At 32.3% G+C, this 18,412-nt stretch overlaps 1 protein-coding gene across 1 annotated transcript; it reads right to left on the reverse strand.

The window, feature by feature from the left end:
- Positions 1 to 10,612: 10,612 nt before the first annotated feature.
- On the reverse strand, positions 10,613 to 17,260 carry LOC138321120 (barH-like 1 homeobox protein). The gene is made up of 3 exons (XM_069264564.1): positions 16,549 to 17,260; positions 13,364 to 13,583; positions 10,613 to 11,876 (listed from the first exon to the last, which is right to left on the reverse strand). Exons 1-3 carry the CDS (start codon positions 16,973 to 16,975, stop codon positions 11,633 to 11,635), a joined length of 891 nt encoding a protein of 296 aa, XP_069120665.1. The 5' UTR covers positions 16,976 to 17,260; the 3' UTR covers positions 10,613 to 11,632.
- Between the last annotated feature and the right edge of the window lie 1,152 nt (positions 17,261 to 18,412).

Raw genomic sequence — 18,412 nt, forward strand, 5'->3', positions numbered from 1 at the left:
CATTTGTACTGTATAATCTATTCTCCTGATCGATTAGATCTACATACATAGATAGTTACTTAGCCTTCTACTGAACACGTCTGAATACAATGTCAGACCTGTTAGGGAGCGTGGGTAGCTGCTGACGTGGTCATAATCATTGAATATAATCGAAAACAGTGTATTTCACATAAACGATCTAAAAAGTCTTTACTTATACCCTGTATTTACTGTGATAGTTTCATTAAATGTATCTACTGATATATTAACTGAAATTATTTATGGTTATAGTTGTTTTAAAAAAAGGAATTTTACGATAAATAGCACCATATAGCGGGAAACCAAGTTTCCTGGACATTTTAATGTGGTTGTTAGTAAGTTATCTTTTCCCATGAGAATCGAATCACAACCATCTTGGCGAAAGGCTCTTGTGTTTCGACGCCGCCATCCCACTACCCATAACCCTGTGGGCTTGTTTATTAATAAAAGAGTAATCGTTTATTGTAATTACAATGGAAAGTAATAATTAATGCAATGATGAATAAAATCAAACGTATGCAATGCTTCCTTGGCAATTGTCATTGATTGGCTAGCAACTTATCTTATCCCATATAGATCGAACTCCGACCTTCTTTGCGTTTCACACCGCCATTACCCTTTACGCAGTGGGATTGCTCTAAAGTAAGAAAAACTTGTACAATCGACATTTCACATTACAAAAAAACATATTTCTAGGGGTCTTATTGTATGAAATTAAAAGACTTGAAATAAAAAAGTAAACTCATCTTGATTTGACGTTTACCGAAACTGTGAACACAGTAAGGTAGACTATTCGCATTAAAGATGCGCCACCGCCGACAGAGTATAAATGATACTCATCATTTTAACCATAATTGGTGTTTAATCGTATATATATATGTCTAATTAACACAAAAAATAACATAAGATAATTTATTTAGCCTTTGGTGCATGCGCAATCAGTACTTCATTCTATATATATATATAGGACACAGTGTCACGGATTGTTTTCGGGATGCAATTAATTATTTTCTATATTTTTAACCTGAAGTAAAATAAGAAGATCAAACTTTTCAATGGTGGTAATGGTGTTTTTCAATTAAGTAACTTTTGTAAATGAAGAAAAATACTAAATAGTCTACTTCTGTTTTTGATAGTGAAAAAATACCATTTGTCAGCGGTGTAGCATCTTTAATGTAAGCTAGATTAATTCATTAAGCTGACAAATCAACAAATCAGTTTAAGGTTATTAAAAAATGTTCCAAGGAAGGAAGAATGTTTTGTAATATAATTGAAACGGTTCTATAAATTGATTTTTTTATTTGGCAGACATTTCTTCAGTCTGAGGGATTTAGTGCCAACGACTAAACTCGTTTGACCCATTCTTAAGCGAACGTAATGAAAAAGGCCCTTCCTTACACACAACCGTGTAAATTTCGTTAAATCATTCCCAACTTTATATGTCCATTAAATTGAATCAGAGCTTTTGGAAAAAAGCAGAAGAAATTTCCTTACAAAATTGAATAAACTTCCTAACTGGCTTTCATAGAAACCATCACTGATCCGAAACATTGCATGTTCATCTGGGAGTTTCTCTTTAGTTCTGTTTATTGTTCCTTTTAGCCATTTCCCGCGTTTTATCAGAAAGGAGAGCTTCATTAATTCAAACACACGGTTCCACAGAACGGTCTTAGATGGTTTACAAATATAGCAATTTCCTCTTGATTATCCTCGTAATTGATCAGTGAAAACTAGGTAAAAACTTGAATGAATACAAATTCATTCGCCAGAATTCTGTCCATTAGGAGGCATTTGTTGGATCCGCGAAATTCATGGATCATGAAATACGATAAAGATATTGAATATATACGCACCAGACCGATCTTAAAACAGCAAAAAGGAATCTAAATTGCATTAGCAAATCATTTGCAAAGGCATTAATATGTTTACGTTCCCCACAACGCTTTGTAAACACTAATGCCCCATGTTTCTTAAGGCTCTCTGTTGGCCGCAAGGAATGGGTTTGAATACAGCACAATCGGATAACGGCTGCTAATGACTTCTACTTGCCCTCCTCTGAAATTGAATTGTATGATGAAGGTGCTTTGATATAGCTACTGGGCTGGTCTTACTCTGCCTGTCAGGCTCCATATTGTAGTCAGTAGCAGTTTGTTGTCCATAGCTGTCATGTTGAGTAGATCAAAGAAATATTACTGGAATATTTTTGTTGAATATCAATAGCGTACATTTAAGTTGAGGTACGTATAATTTGACACCGCTGTATAAGCGCGTAATAAGCACATTACCAAGAGAAAAAATATCCTAAGAATTAGGAAAAAAAGCAAATTCAGAACAGTCTTCGAATTACATATCCACGGCACTATATATGCATATATTAAACATAATTATTGATGAATGCGCAAATAATCGCAAATGATTATGTTGATAATTAGATGTTTATATTTAATAAGTCGTTTTGTGCTTTTATAAGATGTAATTATCAAATACGGGTATGACAATTTTCTGGGTTTTTTTTCCTACTGGAGTTCAATTCAGACTATACAAAATGTAAATGTTCACCTGATTTGAGTTCTGTTGAAAGTATTTCTGTTCATGATATAAATTGTTACTTATTTTTGCTATCTTCATATTCTTGCAAAAGCATTGGTTGGATTCTTAGAAATTATTTGGATTTGGAGGAGACTTACCGTTTATATTTTTGACTACACTGTCATTACATAACATAATCATGATGTCCCATTTAAAATCTGTATTATATTCTTTCCTTTTGCAAATGTGTGTATATTTCTATATAAACATAATATAATTACATAACAATTTGTCAGGATGCTGTTTCCCGTTAATTAAGAGGGTGGAGCTGGCTTGATCTCACAGCTGGTGACGGCGGTCCCTCACTATACCCACTTTAGTCTCCCATCACACAGTATACATTACCTTATTATACGGATTTGTTCGATGTGATGGGGACGATGTTCGTTTTGTTCAGTTTCTGAACGGATGTAATTTTAGTTTTCCCATTGTAAAGGTTCAGCATATGTTACCACTTGTGTCCGTCTTACTCTGAACGATTGATAAATTCATGGTATTGTCCCACTATTGTACGCCCATGGCAACGCATTCGGGGCATATAATTCCTAACTACCCGGAGTCAATAGAATACATTTATTGACCATAGAACGCACTTGATGAACCCATAGAACCATCCGACTTAATTCGATAAGGATTACTAGATGAAAACATATAACAGTGGAAACCTCAGCCATTTCAGGCCCGACCCGCCTTAACGCCAGACAGTGTTACTTTCAATATGCGATATTGCTTGAAGTTAACATGGTTTAACCCGCAATATTAGTTCTTTTGGATTAAAATAACTCCGTAGCATCTCAATGGTGTAACATCATGCCTCACATATTGTAACTATACCATAAAAAATAGCTACATTTTATCATGATCTTATATATATTCAACCAAATATTTTCAATGCATGTTAACAAAACGTCAAACATGATATTTCTTCCTGACTACAAGCAGCAAAAGTGTTGATGATCGGAAGTGCAATGTAGTGATAATATCCAAAAATCCCATAGACGTAATAATAAAAGTGTATTAGATTGTTTATTTCAACATACAATAAACATATATTGATATTTATTTTTTTATTATAAATACTCCTCGTTCGTTCGTTAATGTGTGCAGAAATACTTGTACTTTTCAATTGTATCCTGTTCTCAATCATGCACTCGTAATAAATCATGGTATAGGTTTTGTAATTTTAGATACAGTATGTAAATTGGTGGTGTATTTACTCACATATCTGGCTAGTTGCTTACTGATTAAGAGGAATGCAATTAACACTTAATTGCATTTGTTAGGGTCATTAGTTAAGAACATTAAAGGATTCCATAAGTGCATATCCATTGCATAGTTTTAGAGATAAAATGATACCTGAATGTACATTTTACTCCTCCTCTTATGAAAAAATTCTGAGCAGAGGATGACTTGAGAATTATAGCCAAGTTATATTTTGAATTTTGGAGAGAAGGATAGCGTATTAATAATCTTTCATTTAAGCTATTTAAGAATTTTAGTTTTATCGTTTTTATCGTTTCTTTAAAAGGAAAATCGATAAAGCATAGATAGATAACATTAATTCACCACATTTGTTTAGCGTCACGCCATGACTTCACTGTATATGTGATTAATCAGTTTTATCATTTTATAGTCACATTTTTTATTAAGAATTAAATTTGGGTCTTTCATGATAATATCGAAATTCCTTAAACATTTAATTCACATTAAGATGGTCTACATTTTACAGGCAAGTAAACTATCTTAAAACAGTATCAAATAATGTCTTTTTGATTCATCAATTAAATGAAAGGCGTAGAAATCCACACAACCGTATCAATTTATATTAAAACTTGTTAATAAATTTCAGGGTTTTAATGTCCATGTCAGTAGAGCTAAAATATTAAGTCACGATAAGTGAAAAGTTAAATGTTTTTAACACTTTTTGTACATTTTAATTGCTTTTTATCCCGGTGTTTTTTAATTTATCTATATATAGTAACAATTGTATTTACTGTTATCATACCTAAGCTGCATTGTATGTCTGTGTCATCATGCGATAGTCAATACCAATTTGAACAAGTTTTTACAAGCTTAGTTTGGCCATGTTGTATTGTTTGAACATAAAGATGATACAAAAAACAATTTAGGCACAAAATGGAGAAAAGGAGAAATCCTTCAAATAGATAAAAATAGGCTTGTTGCTCCTAAATGTTACAGTCAAATAGTATCATTTTTTCCGTTAAGTTTTGTTTTCGGAAAAGGGTTTAGTAGACAGTGATCAAGGTTCAAACCGTTTGCAAACCTTTCTCAAGCTGGATAATATGTGTAACAGTAACATTTGGAATTGAATAAAGATAGGTAAAAATAGCATTAAAATGTCAATATGCATATAATATTCACTTTGTAGTTCATTCATTAAAATATCGATATTTTCCAAATACGAGTGTTGTGGTTAAAACAAATACCTATGCTACTTCTTACTACACGGTATAGTATTCGGGTCTTTTGTCTTTTCAACTTTTTTATACAGATTTTTAAAACTAATTACTTCTTGTTTTATGTTGCAAACCGATCTAAAAATTAATAGCCAATCTTAATTAAGGGAACTTAAATTTCTAAATGATATTAGAAATCCTGTGCAACGATTCGTTATATTTTAATACTAATTGTACCAATTATAAAACCAGTTTATACGAGTTGTTATTATATCTATTGTTTACCAATCCAACACCACCTGATGTGTATTGGAATCTAGAGCACACAGGACTAGTTAATCCGGGAGCTGTTGAAATGACTAAGTACATCACCTGTTAATGCTAATTAGTACAACCCTAACTGTCGACAGGTATCTGGTAATGAATGGTACATCCACGGTAAAAGCGAGTTGCTAATCTTTAAACTGTTGTTGTCAGAGATGTAAAGGAATAGGGTAAATGGGTATATAATAGAGCACCTTGGGCTATTGTACCACGTCCTCATGTTTTCTCCAATCTTATTTAATCGATGTTTGTAACGGTTCTATGTCATACCTACCAAGCAATTAAGAGAAGTCATTAATACGATGACATTTACAACAAATAGTGTTCTATTGTCATTCCGTAGACACAGGGCTGACATAAGAGACGACACAGTGGTGTATACTATAAATTAAATATATCAATTATGAAAGCGTGTCTTAACACAATATTATTATAGATCAGCTTTATCATTGATCAATTGTACCTAATCAGAACTTATAGTACAAAGAAGGTCTAGCATCGTGATGTAAATATCAAATGACTCTATTTTAGGCGAAGTGGATGTAAGCTATTATTAACCGGTTATTAGCATATTTATTCATATTTTTTCGGGAAATATTAGATACTCTATTTTTTCAGATATGAATTTGAAAAGTAAAGACATTATATATTTTTATTTTTGAACATCATTACTTCATTATACCTGACGATAATTCTCTTAAGTTGAGCTTTGGTGTATACACAAACCTATTAAGTACATAAATTGTGCTATTGATACCAAAATTCCTCATCGATTACTTTTGCATATTTGTGTATCAGTATACAAGAGTACTGTTATATATTTAATTGAAACACACCTACCTGACCTGTATTGATTAGGGTGAGCAATACAGTAGAGAAGCGTGTCTTAAGCATTCCTACCTATGACGTTAGATAGTTCTAAGTGCGTTCTGAGATGTGATGAAGCTTCGCCTTTTTAGAATTGGCCTGCATTAAATTTTCATGAGGTGATCAAACATCTACTGCTTGCTGGCTATAATTGTGTACCCATTTTGTGCGAAAGTTAGCTAAGATTGATAAACAAGTTGGCATCTTTAGATAAATACAGTACATCTTTAATGTTCAACGCCACATCAGCACGGCACTGGACTCTACTCTAACACGCATTAATGGGAATCCTTTCACTGGGCGTGATAGCCATTCATTACAGGAATTAATCCTGAACTACACCAACGGTGTGGATATTCTCATGGGGATATGAATACCATGATATTGGTATTTAGCCTATAAAACAAAGGGTAATTAACGAAATAGCATTGTTTGTTTGCCGATATTTCTCGGACTAACGACCTCCCCAAACGATAAAAAAGTCTTCCACATGTACACCTTAATGTACATATTGTTTCCGGTGAAAAGAGTGCTTTGAATAAATCATTGGACCCTGTTGTTTCTCGTTAAAGAATGTGCGATATAAGGCGTTAAACTTACCATGTCTATAGTACTTTTGTATATCCTTATCCGAAACATTGACAAAAATAGATATTTTTGTAGTTACATAATGGTATTTTTGTTTGTGAAAGGCTTTGTGATGAAAAACATATTTATGAATCTTGCAGTTGCCTTGAAAAAGTACAATTTTTAAAGTTACAATTGATGCATAAATGTAAGAATGTGACGCATATACAATAACTTCAATAATGTTATTTTGCATTGTATCAATTATTTGGTGAATATTTCAATCCTAAACCTGGTCATAAGATCTGCATTGCTCTGAACTATTTTGAAGAAACAGAAATGCAAGTACAATGAGAGGCTATGCACTAATTCTGGAGTCTTTTTGTTTCTCCAACTTTAATAGGGAAATCTACTGGGAAAAAACAACATAAGAGCTTGTTTTCATGGTTACGATAGCATCATGCAACCGTATGCAAACAACTTCCGGTTGCCATCAGTTGTATAAGCATACGTGAGAGAGTGTTGGCCACAGTCCATTTAACAACCTTTTCGCTGACGGATAACCGCTTTGAATGCTTTCTCAAATTTCAGCGTTGCAAGGAAACATCTTGCAAATCATTGGATCATATTTACCAACAAATAGAAGCCGGAACAGTACGATGGCATGAATCAAGTAGCCTGTGATGCCGTTAAATTCTAGAACGTCTCCTCGTGCCAAATCGCCTCATCAATTAGAGAAAGACTTTATTTAATTGCCTTTTGACACGAGATAATCAACAAAAGATACATTTCATGGTTCGAGGGTCTGAGACGAAATCGAGAAAAAGCCCCGACATTTAACTTTGATGGATGACACTGTTCAGAAATTTAAACGCCGATTCAACGGACGCTAATGGCTCAGCAATCTTCTTACACGCAAAGTTTCCTGGAACATATAAGTTTTACTAGAGGCCTAGATGGAGTAATGTCTCAGTTTCTCTTCCGATGTTATATATGAGTAAATGTATTGCTGATCTACTAGATTATTTAAAACGTCAATTTTACACCGATTAAATCATAATATAAGACCTTCAGAAAACCCAATGAAGCCATTTACGTTCCGTTATGTCAGCTTAATACGGGGTATTTTTTAATAACGTAACCGTAGTAGAAATGATGACTAAAGCTAGAAATATGTTCCTGATCGACAGATTCTACCGGGATTTTTGTTATCATTCAGGCGTGGCATTTCATACTGATAGATTTTATATTGGTAATACATATTATTCAATTTAATGATATACTTACTGAGAGTTCATCTGATTAGTCAATACATTAATCAGAGCACTTTTGTATGAGTCACACTGGCGTTTATTAATATAAATACATCGAAAGCATACTTTCTGTTACCACTTGTTTACATATAAAGTATTGGTTATACAAAACGAGAAAGGAATAAATAAGAAGAAATATCCCCAATCACACACAACCAGATCTTATAACGTAACTTCATGTATGTTAAGGACGTGCAAATTTTGTTTTATAAAAAAAGACCTAGGATTTCACGTTTCTACAAAAATCCTGCATATTTTGTTTCTAAAAATCCGAATATTTCTTATTAAGAGCATGGACACATATGTTAATATTATGTCATGTTATGATTTAAGATTAATGGTCATAGTAAACCAAAGCGTTTAGGATGATCAATTTACCCTTGCTAAACTGCTACGTTTTATCCAAGGTTATTATGGCATTATAACAAGCGATGTATTTGGGAAAAACTCTTTAGAATAATAACATGAAAAGTTCTTGTATCAGATTAATATTTTATTATATTGCCTTAACTTAGTATAACATTATATGTCTGTGTATGATAAAGAATGTTCACTGTTTCTCTTGAAATCTAATACAGTATAGATCTTAAAAAATAAATTGCGATAAAATCGATGGAACAGTTGTTTTACAAAGCGTTTGTTGAATGGGTGTAAATGAGCTGGCTGATTTACCGGAAGGAATATATAGACAGAAAACTATTCTGGGGGGTTCCTTTGGCGGTATGAGAGAGCGGCGGTATTATCAGGATGGGGAACACCATGTTACATTTGCATACAATCTTACGGTCTCCAATGCCTATACAATAATATCTTGTTTTCATAATCAATGTTTATATTATATTTACATAGACAATAATCGGGGTTTTTTTTATTTATAACTCGACAGCCACACATATTTCTATCTATTAATTTGAGACAGCAATTTCTGTTTGAAAGACTATTACCCGGTGTATTATTCATATCGTTGATAGATTAAATATGACCTTTGAAACGTGGTATTTCATTTTTTCCCTAATTTACATTATACAAAATATTAATTTTTTTTTTTTTTTTTTTTTGTAATTTAAGGAAGCTTTGATATGCATATCGATAATTGATTTTTCTGTTACATTCATCATAAATTAACAAGGTAATCATCAACATTTATTTCGTGTATATTTTTCAAGCATTTAATACAGCTCTCAAAACAGCAGGAGGCCAATCACGCTAATAAGGAGGTGAAGGAAATCAAAGTTATGTACATATGGATTTTTCTACGCTGTTTTAGACAAACCTTGTTTAACAAAAACTGGCTGACTAACATAGTGGTAAAGATCTACCTCTGCGGTATAGGTTGGTTTCCATTTCCAGTGTATTTTGAGCTATTGTGGTCCAATATCGATAAACGGATCTGCTAGTCTCGTCTCTCTATATGGAAACACTACGTTTGTCTTAGTAAATGCAACTATTTCATCCATTTCTTTTAAATTATTTAAAACAAATCATTCTTTTTTGTTAATAAACACGGTCAATGAATACATAGAATTTCCTTATGGTGTACAAGCTAAGTCTTCATTGAATAAAACATACATGTATGTTAAACCAACATGGCATCGGTGTCTCGTGCTGTTGGTCTTTACTTCAGATCTATTTCTGAATTATGTGCAGTTTATTAATGCACTTGTTCAATTGCTTCTATAAATTAATATACAGTATACATCAGCGAACGATCGAAATATTTCGAAAAATAAATATTTACCGAGAAAAATGAAGACTTTTTATTTTGAAAATGCAGTATATTGAAATACAATATATATTTAGATAGTTTGCTATAGTTTAAATCAAAGGCAAGATGAAATTATAAGCTAAAGAGACAAAATATATATTTGTCGAACTGAAAGGACAAATTATAACTGTGACTCCCATATTAGATATTAAAAAAATCATATCACAGAACATTTTCTCTCAAAGCTTTGTCTTAGGTTTATTAATTAAACAACGAAGCTAAATATATTTAGAGAGCACTACGTAACCATCCTTAACCAACGGATGAATAGAAAATAACTGAAGTTAAACATTTAATCCTGTTTGTATCTTTATTATAATTCCATGGACCTAGTTGTCGAAAATATTATTAGGCTAACCACAGTGTAACGACAATTTTGATATCAAAATAAAATTTCTGGTAAAGCAAACTTAAGTGTTGATTTTAGAGAAGATATAATCATAGATTTTGCCCCAAATGAGATTTGAAAATGTTACAAATTTAGGGATTAAATTACATGCTGTGATCACATTTTGTACAACCGTGCCCAGGTAGCAATCCTGTACACAATTAATGTGAGTCTAACGTTAATCGTCGGTATTTGATCAAGTTAATATATTACTTTTATCATATTAATCCAGAAAAGGCCCATCTGTGCATCATCATTTATTCACCAGTACAGCTACTCTCTATAGTTAATATTTTCTTAATCTGCACAGGTAGGATTGACTATCGATAGGTATGGCAGTCAGAAAACAACAAAACCAAGAAAATAAATTAAGAGTTTTATTTACAAGTTTTACAATATTTTATGCAATATTCAGTCAATGATTATGAGATTACATGGACATTAATAATACAAAATCCGAACAACCCTAGATATTTGCCTAGTTCCTCTCCCATTGTTTTCAATTCTTGAGCAAATATATAAATAATATAATTAAAGAGTTTCACTGATACAGTGTAAACGTGCATACATATTTTAATTTGAATCATTACAAAATAATAAGTTAATCCTTTTGATGTTGTTAAATATTAATCAATGAAGATAGATAAAGGAAAGTTATACACTGGACAATTGTTCTGTTAGACCCTTCACATAAATAATTATCGAAAAAGATAGGTTTGTTCGTATTATCATGTCTTCATATAACTTCCTGTGAAGAACATCTCAGTAGTCGTGTAAGACTTCCGTTTTATTTCATAGGTCTCCAATTGATTGTATAACATAAATCTGACTTTAGCCATTAATTATAAATATAAACATCAGATTATCATATACGTAGAATTACAATATAAATTAGAGGGTCATGATGACCATTTCAGATGACACACCATTCTAGTAGAAGCTATCAACCCTGAGGTCACAAGGTGGAGCCAAAGCTTGACTACCATCCAAGATATGATACTTGAAACCCACAAAAAACTGTTGAAAGGACATTTCCAAAGTAAAACAATTTGTAACCCTCATACCAATTACCAAATTATTTGATCATCAAGTTTTCGTATCTAGTTAATTGATAGATAATTACCTTCCAAATGATCTGGAGCGTCACATTCATGAGTATATCAGAATGATACCTTGCATATCTCTTGATACTTTTTTGTATTATCTTTAATTACGTTACAAAACCACAATTGTCTCATAAAATATGTAAATTAGATATTAAAATGCAGGTGTACGGGAATAGATATTGCTTGATTGAAAAAAACCACAGTGGACCTGTTGGTAATTTTAGATTAAATGAATATTGTCTATTTAGTCATTAGCGCGAATGAATATCATATGCAGGTCATGATGGCAAAGAACTCATTCCAGGAATGTACATCCGCGGCATCATCGGACGTTGAGAAGATAGTGCTGCGGAGCTTCCTGAGCGGTAGTAATACGAATCAAGTGTCGATATCATCCGTGCGGCCTGCTGATGGTACGGGGACCAGTAATTACTAGAATGCATGAGTCTTTGGAAGGCGTTATAATTTCCGGCTTCTGCTAGAAGTTCCAAACCAACTGATGTCTGTCGTTTCCATTTAGTTCTAAAAATAATGTTTAAAATTATATTATGCTAATTCATATGTAATAATAATCTGTATTGAGTTATAATTCAAATATCACACAAACAGTGATATTGATATATGGTTTAATGAATCACGTCAAGTTAACAGTAATACAATCAAATGAATGCATAACTAAAATTGCCTATACAATGTAAATTAAGTAATTTTTAAGCAAGACAAACATGATACATGTATTTCCATAAGAACGTGTTATTCGCTAAAATATATGCATTATTTTTTAACTTCATCATCAATCATCAATCTATAACCTGCGGTTCTTAGCCTTTCCTCTTAGGTTATTAAGCGTTGTCCTTTTTATTTGATAATGTTGTATAATGTGGTTTTATTGCGTTAACTCACACAGGGTGCAGAAAACAACGTGGCAATTTATCGGACAACGAATCCTGGAACCTAGAAGCTATTAATATAAAATTCTGGCACATTTGGTGGATTTTGTCACTTAAGAGAGCTGTCTTCTGATTTACACTATTAACGCATTTTCATTGCTCTTCCGGAGACAACAACGCATAAATACAATCTTTAGTTCATTGCTAATTAAGAGTTGTCGGAGCAATTATTGAGCTTCCGCAACTTTCGCACTGATGCAGAAAGACTTGCTTGTTCAGTTGTTCTAGGCTTCCGGGCGCATTAAAATCTTTTCCGATTGGCCAACAGAAGAAGTTACAGCGAGTCTCACGCTGTCATAACTTATATTAGCAGAACAAAGTGTCTGGCTGTCTATATCGTTCCTTAGACACAGCAGCTTTATCACCAAAGTAACAATCATAATATTAGTTTAGTTCTAAAATATAAATTTCGACTATGTCAAAATCACAAATGGCCTCTTAATGTTTTAAAGAATGTGTTTAAGTATAATTTTCTGATACTAATATCTTAAGGATAGTAATAATGAATCTATGATAATTGGTAAATGATTTTATAAAATTACTATGTATGTGAATTTAAAAATGAAAACCCGCTTTGGGATATTTTTTAGGTTTCAACTTTCAAGGACATTTTAGATATTTATACTGTTTTCTATCAATTTATAAAAATAACAAAAATGATTTATAACCAAAATAGTCAAAATCGGTACTTAGTATGCTGCGAATAGAATAAATCGGTCAACATTTAGTTTTGTATTAGTTTTATGATTCGATACCACAATATCAAAGTTGTTTTTAATATATATACATAAATCATTAGTAACAAGATTACGTGAAAGTTATGATGTAATGCGTTGATTAATGATTGTATTTTATATAACTTGAAAATGATTTGCTGTTTTAAAGTATTTTCCAGGTTTGTTTAATTTTAGCAGAATTTCCAGTATGATTGTGTGCTGAACACTCACAATGTTTTGCAATGTCTATATATTTTCGTGTGTATCTAAATACTCATTAATTCCATAAACTTGAAGTAAATAACCATCAATTTTTATAAGTGGTCTTGGAATCATAATTTACCTTCTATTCTGGTACCAGGTTTTCACCTGAGTATCTGTTAAATTGAGCTTTGCTGCCAGTTCCATTCTGTCTTGTACACTCAGATATTTGTGTCTCTCAAAACTTTTCTCTAGACAGTTAAGTTGGTGGTCTGTAAATGCGGTTCGAGCCTTTCGTGGTTTTTTGTGTTTTGAGCAAACAGAAGAACCGTCTGTAGAGCATTGCCGTTTATCTGGGGAATCTGTGGAAAATAAAATGCAAAACAAATAGAATTATGTTGATAACGTTTAAAATATATTAAACATGAATGGGGAAACCAAACATTTTAACATCGTACATTATGAAAAAAAATGTGTCAAAGTGCCCGACGAAAACTGTCAAAAACATGAAAAATTGATATGTATGAATCATAACGATGTATTAAATAAAAAAGTATCTTTTTTAAATGTTGAAAGATTGCAAAAACGGAACAGAATTAAAGCAATTTTATGAAAACAAATATCTGTGTTTTAAATGGAAGCTATTAGTGTTAAATAATTCCTATCAAGCTTCATTTAACTTGATTGATAATTCCGCATACAAAATATAAATTTGATTAATATGGGATTGTTATGAGTTATTGACAGATGTCCGTTTTAAGCTAGGCGCAAAACGCGGATAGTTTCGAGCACTGAGGCGTTAACGTAGAAATGTAAGATCAGATTGTCATCGCGCTTTGTGTGCACTGTCTCTGACCTCTAGTATTATCTCAGGTAGAACATCTGTGATTCGTAAAGATCTCTTCAGCCCAGAGGCCACAAACCTATTGTTTTTTCTGCCTTTAACATATTGCATTTTTCTTTTTCATAATACCATACTGCGACAAAACAATTGCATTGTTTTAATCGTGCTCCGTGAAATTTTGGTGAATTAGCATTTAGGTTCATTCATTCTCCATTAATTATAATTTATTAACAATGATATTTTAAAAGTGTCTTCGAAAGAACCAAAATAGACGTTCATGTCAGTACCACATTTATAATTTACATCAGAAATCATAAAAAGAAGGGGTAGAATCACAATCATTTATTGCGTGCTATTTCACGCTTTAGGTGGTAGAAGCCGAACACACCTTGCTTTATACGCATTTTATCAAACGAACCCATCTTCAGAATAACAGTTCTTAAGTGACAGATTATGTGTAATTCCAGTGTATCAATAATACAACGGGTACAGTTTCATTCTATATTAACGGTAAAAGCAAAACGGCAGGTGCCCCTGTAACAGGCTGTATTGCCGATATATGTTTTATTTATCAAACCAATTACTGCCTTGCAGGCAATAAACTGGCAGTTTTAGCGGCATTTCTTATTTATGTAGCATTTCTCGAAAACGACCTTGTGTCAAATCACGTAGCATCGCCTTATATTTTATTACTGACATTATGTGAATGTCACTGGGTGCTAGCTAATATGGTCACCTGTTGAATTACACGCCAGATATTCCGATTTAATTATATTTATTAAGATATAGTTTGTGTATAATTAATTCATCATGTTTACATCCATTTAATAAGTATAATGTGCTGTAAGTTATTAATTGTCGATGATACATAGTTATTATCTATAAATGCTATTATATATATCCTTACTCAATGCCGCGGAATTTCTTATTAGTAAACTAGTTACATTGATGTTAATATTGCGCAATAATGCTATGGAATTACTTATATTCTTTTTCTTCATTTAATACACATAATATGAAGATGTCGTTTTGCAACTTTGTATACATGCCAATCAATTCGTATGCTTTACCAAATATCATTTGATGTAGGATTTATTATCATTTTAATTTTGGTTTATTTATGTGTTTTGTCATAAAACTTTTTTTCTCAATAAAATTATGGAACGAATCTTACATGCGAAAAAAATATTTTACTCCTAAAAATCGTTGCGGAAATAACTTTGGCCTAATTTCTATGGACATAAAAAAATAAAATTCCTATCGCTTGTGATTAAATTGAAATTTTGAGGATTTTAGGTTTCAAAATACCTTTCTAATCAGGTCATGACACGGTTGGGTGATAATACCTAGTGACCCCCTGCAATTGCAGAAATATATATGGTCTATCATAAAATAATATTTAAATGTTTTCAGGGTTAAAATAAGCGTTAAATGTTTTATATTAAAACTCAAATGTTGATTATCGGTGTGATCTTTTGGCCAGCTTACCATTGAATGCTGTCCTATATTATTTACAGTTTTTCATAACCATGTAAGACATAAAATTATTATTTTTGAGAGTAGGCGGAAACAAACTTTATATCCAATCTTGAAATATCGTAATAAGTGACTGGTATACATTTCCATCCGTAACTGGTAGATCTTAAATTTTACCCATTTTTTTAACATTATATAACCATAGTTTTACATTTGATATGCTTCTGATGATGCATCTGTGTTGTTTAATTTCTTAATACAGATTTGAATGTCACTTATAATGTTTAAAAAAAGAAGGTACCGGGACATTTTGTTTTTGCTGTGATCAAAACCAATCCAGTCGATAGGAACAACTTATGTAAAGTGTAACTTTGTTGGCGATTATTTTAATTTTTAATGGACGTCTACCCCAATGCACATGCTACCACATAAGCCGTGATGTATTAGAGGCTGTACATGCTTCCAAGTTATTTACCTTTATTAATATCAGTGATATCAATAAGTTCAAGTTAGTGCAGTGGTTTGTTAGAAGTGAACTATCATATATTTTCAGTATGACTAAGAGGATTAGCATACCTAACCATAGAAATACGGTACAGTACGCGTAAGTTCAAAAACACTTATGTATATGGTGAACCAATAAGTATAAACAGATGTTTACAATGTCAAGTCAGAATGACCATGATTCAGTACCGGGTGATTTTCACTGGATATTATCACTTATTAAAGAGGTTATAGTAAATCTGAAGTGAACACTACCTCTGCAAACTTATTAATTCATATCTTAATGATGGTATAGTACGAAGTTGTAAATTGTAATACGAATATAATACCGATAATGTTTTACTATGTCTTTGGTGAAAATATAAAAAAAAAATTGCTAAATATATTAATTCGTATTTTAGTGATGTTGTTATACGAAATTGTACAATTCGAATCTAATACCGTTAACTTTAGTCTTGGATTAAAAACTGAAGTAAAACTTCACTAAATGAATTATGACATACCTTCATCTTGTTCTTCTGATGAATCTTCTTGTGATGGAGTGTCTGTATCCCTAAAACTGTCCATCCGTTTCCGGGGACCATCTATACTACAGTTTTTGTATTGACGTCCAATAACGTCGAGACAGGAATGTGACTTTTTATTGTCTTTGGAATACTTCTGTTCACTTCTACTTGAGAGAATGTCTGTTATGAGAAATGATGATTTAGCTTTATTATTTAATAATGATGAACTGTCAACACTTGGTCTGGTTTTTAAATCCATGGTTACGGCCAGTCTGTCATCATAGTCGGATGAGTCTGGTGAGGGTGGTGCAATCCTAGGCGACAAACGATCCTCTACACTTTCAGTTTCCAACATTGCTTTCTCTGAATCTGAATCTTGTTCGTATTCTTCTACATCCACAAGTCTTTCTTTTCCACTTGTCATATTGTCCCGTTGTTTACTTTTAAATTATACTGATGATGGATTTTCGATTTGATCACAAAACAGCTAAAACATTTACCACAGAGGTAATTGTCAGTGCCTCATGGATCTGTTATGGCGTGGTAAACAGGCTGTATACAGTTACATCTGATTTGGACACTACCTCTCCCGACTTATACCAGTAGTGAATAAACGTACACAGGTGGAAAACATTTTAAATGGTACGCATCGTCACAATTTTTTTGAAATTGATAGCAAATTGTTGTACGGCATTAGCGGTGGAAATCCTATTTAGACTTTCTCAGCTTAACCATCCGCGTGAATCTGGCGAAGGGAGCGCTCGGCCAATCAGTAAATAGTAGGCGGAGCTACGAATCGGGTAATATAGTCGTCAAACAGATCGATACACCGCTAAGCAGACAAGATAATGGTACTGACACGATCCGAGTGGATCTGGTCGAAAATTAGTTCTTTCATCACCATAAAGTCTCTTTCGCCGGTAGCTTATTTACCAAGTTGGTGTTCATCAGGGTGTGATTTGACCAATCTGTATAATACAATAAGTAAGGGACACTCGTTAGATCACAAATAACTGGTCAATTGAATCATGGGTAGTCTCAAATACCTAATTAGGTATTGTGTACATATTTCATGAAGGAAATAATATACTTTTTCATAATAATTATAGCTATATATCTATAATAGGTTTTCATTTATATGCATGTAATTATATAGTTTCTTATCTTCTGCATGTCAATAAGGTTAACGTAATATATTTTGTCAGTTTCTGATAGTGTGGTTAGCTTGTGCCGAATCTACATATTATTTCTCATACATTTAGTGTTGGGTATTTTTTATCTGCAATTTTCTTTTTTCTTGTTTTTGTTGAAGAAAAGGGGGTTATAGCATGCTAATATTTACATGAATGAGGAACAACTGACGGAAATGATTTGTGTTTATACAAAAAACTGAATATGTTGATATGTCTTCACAACTTGGTGATAACATTAACAAATTGAATGTGTATCACTTAAATCAATAATGACTAATGTTGAAATTAATTGTGCAGTTTTTTGATAATAAGTAGGAATTAAATTTCGGAAATAACCCAATACTTTGTTAATCATATATAGCTACAATAGCAATACATTTTCTCCATATTGAACACTTTATAACCAATTATCATTTCCCCCTACTTTACATTCATTTTAAAGTTATTGTTGAGTGATACTATCTGGTGAATCATGGGCGTTATTTCATTTCAGGATACTTTCGTGACTTAGTCACTAAGTTCATTATAGCAAGGGTATTAGTTTACGCTATAGATCACTGAACATAATAATGGCAGTCGTCAACAGCCTTTTAAAAGTAAAACTTTGTTATTTAACAACAAATGATGACCGAGTAGAGAACATTACCTAATTGGTAAAGTGATATATA

Source organism: Argopecten irradians, chromosome 4, assembly GCF_041381155.1.
Source record: "Argopecten irradians isolate NY chromosome 4, Ai_NY, whole genome shotgun sequence".
Lineage (NCBI taxonomy): Eukaryota > Metazoa > Mollusca > Bivalvia > Pectinida > Pectinidae > Argopecten > Argopecten irradians.

What these genes read in the sequence shown, in the direction of transcription:
- LOC138321120 (XM_069264564.1), bottom strand. Translation starts at nt 16,975, where the DNA reads ATGACAAGTGGAAAAGAAAGACTTGTGGATGTAGAAGAATACGAACAA. An exon ending in ATCAGAAGAACAAGATGAAG is followed by an intron (nt 13,584 to 16,548) that starts GTATGTCATAAT and finishes TATTTTCCACAG; the next exon opens with ATTCCCCAGATAAACGGCAA. An exon ending in ACCTGGTACCAGAATAGAAG is followed by an intron (nt 11,877 to 13,363) that starts GTAAATTATGAT and finishes CATTATTTTTAG; the next exon opens with AACTAAATGGAAACGACAGA.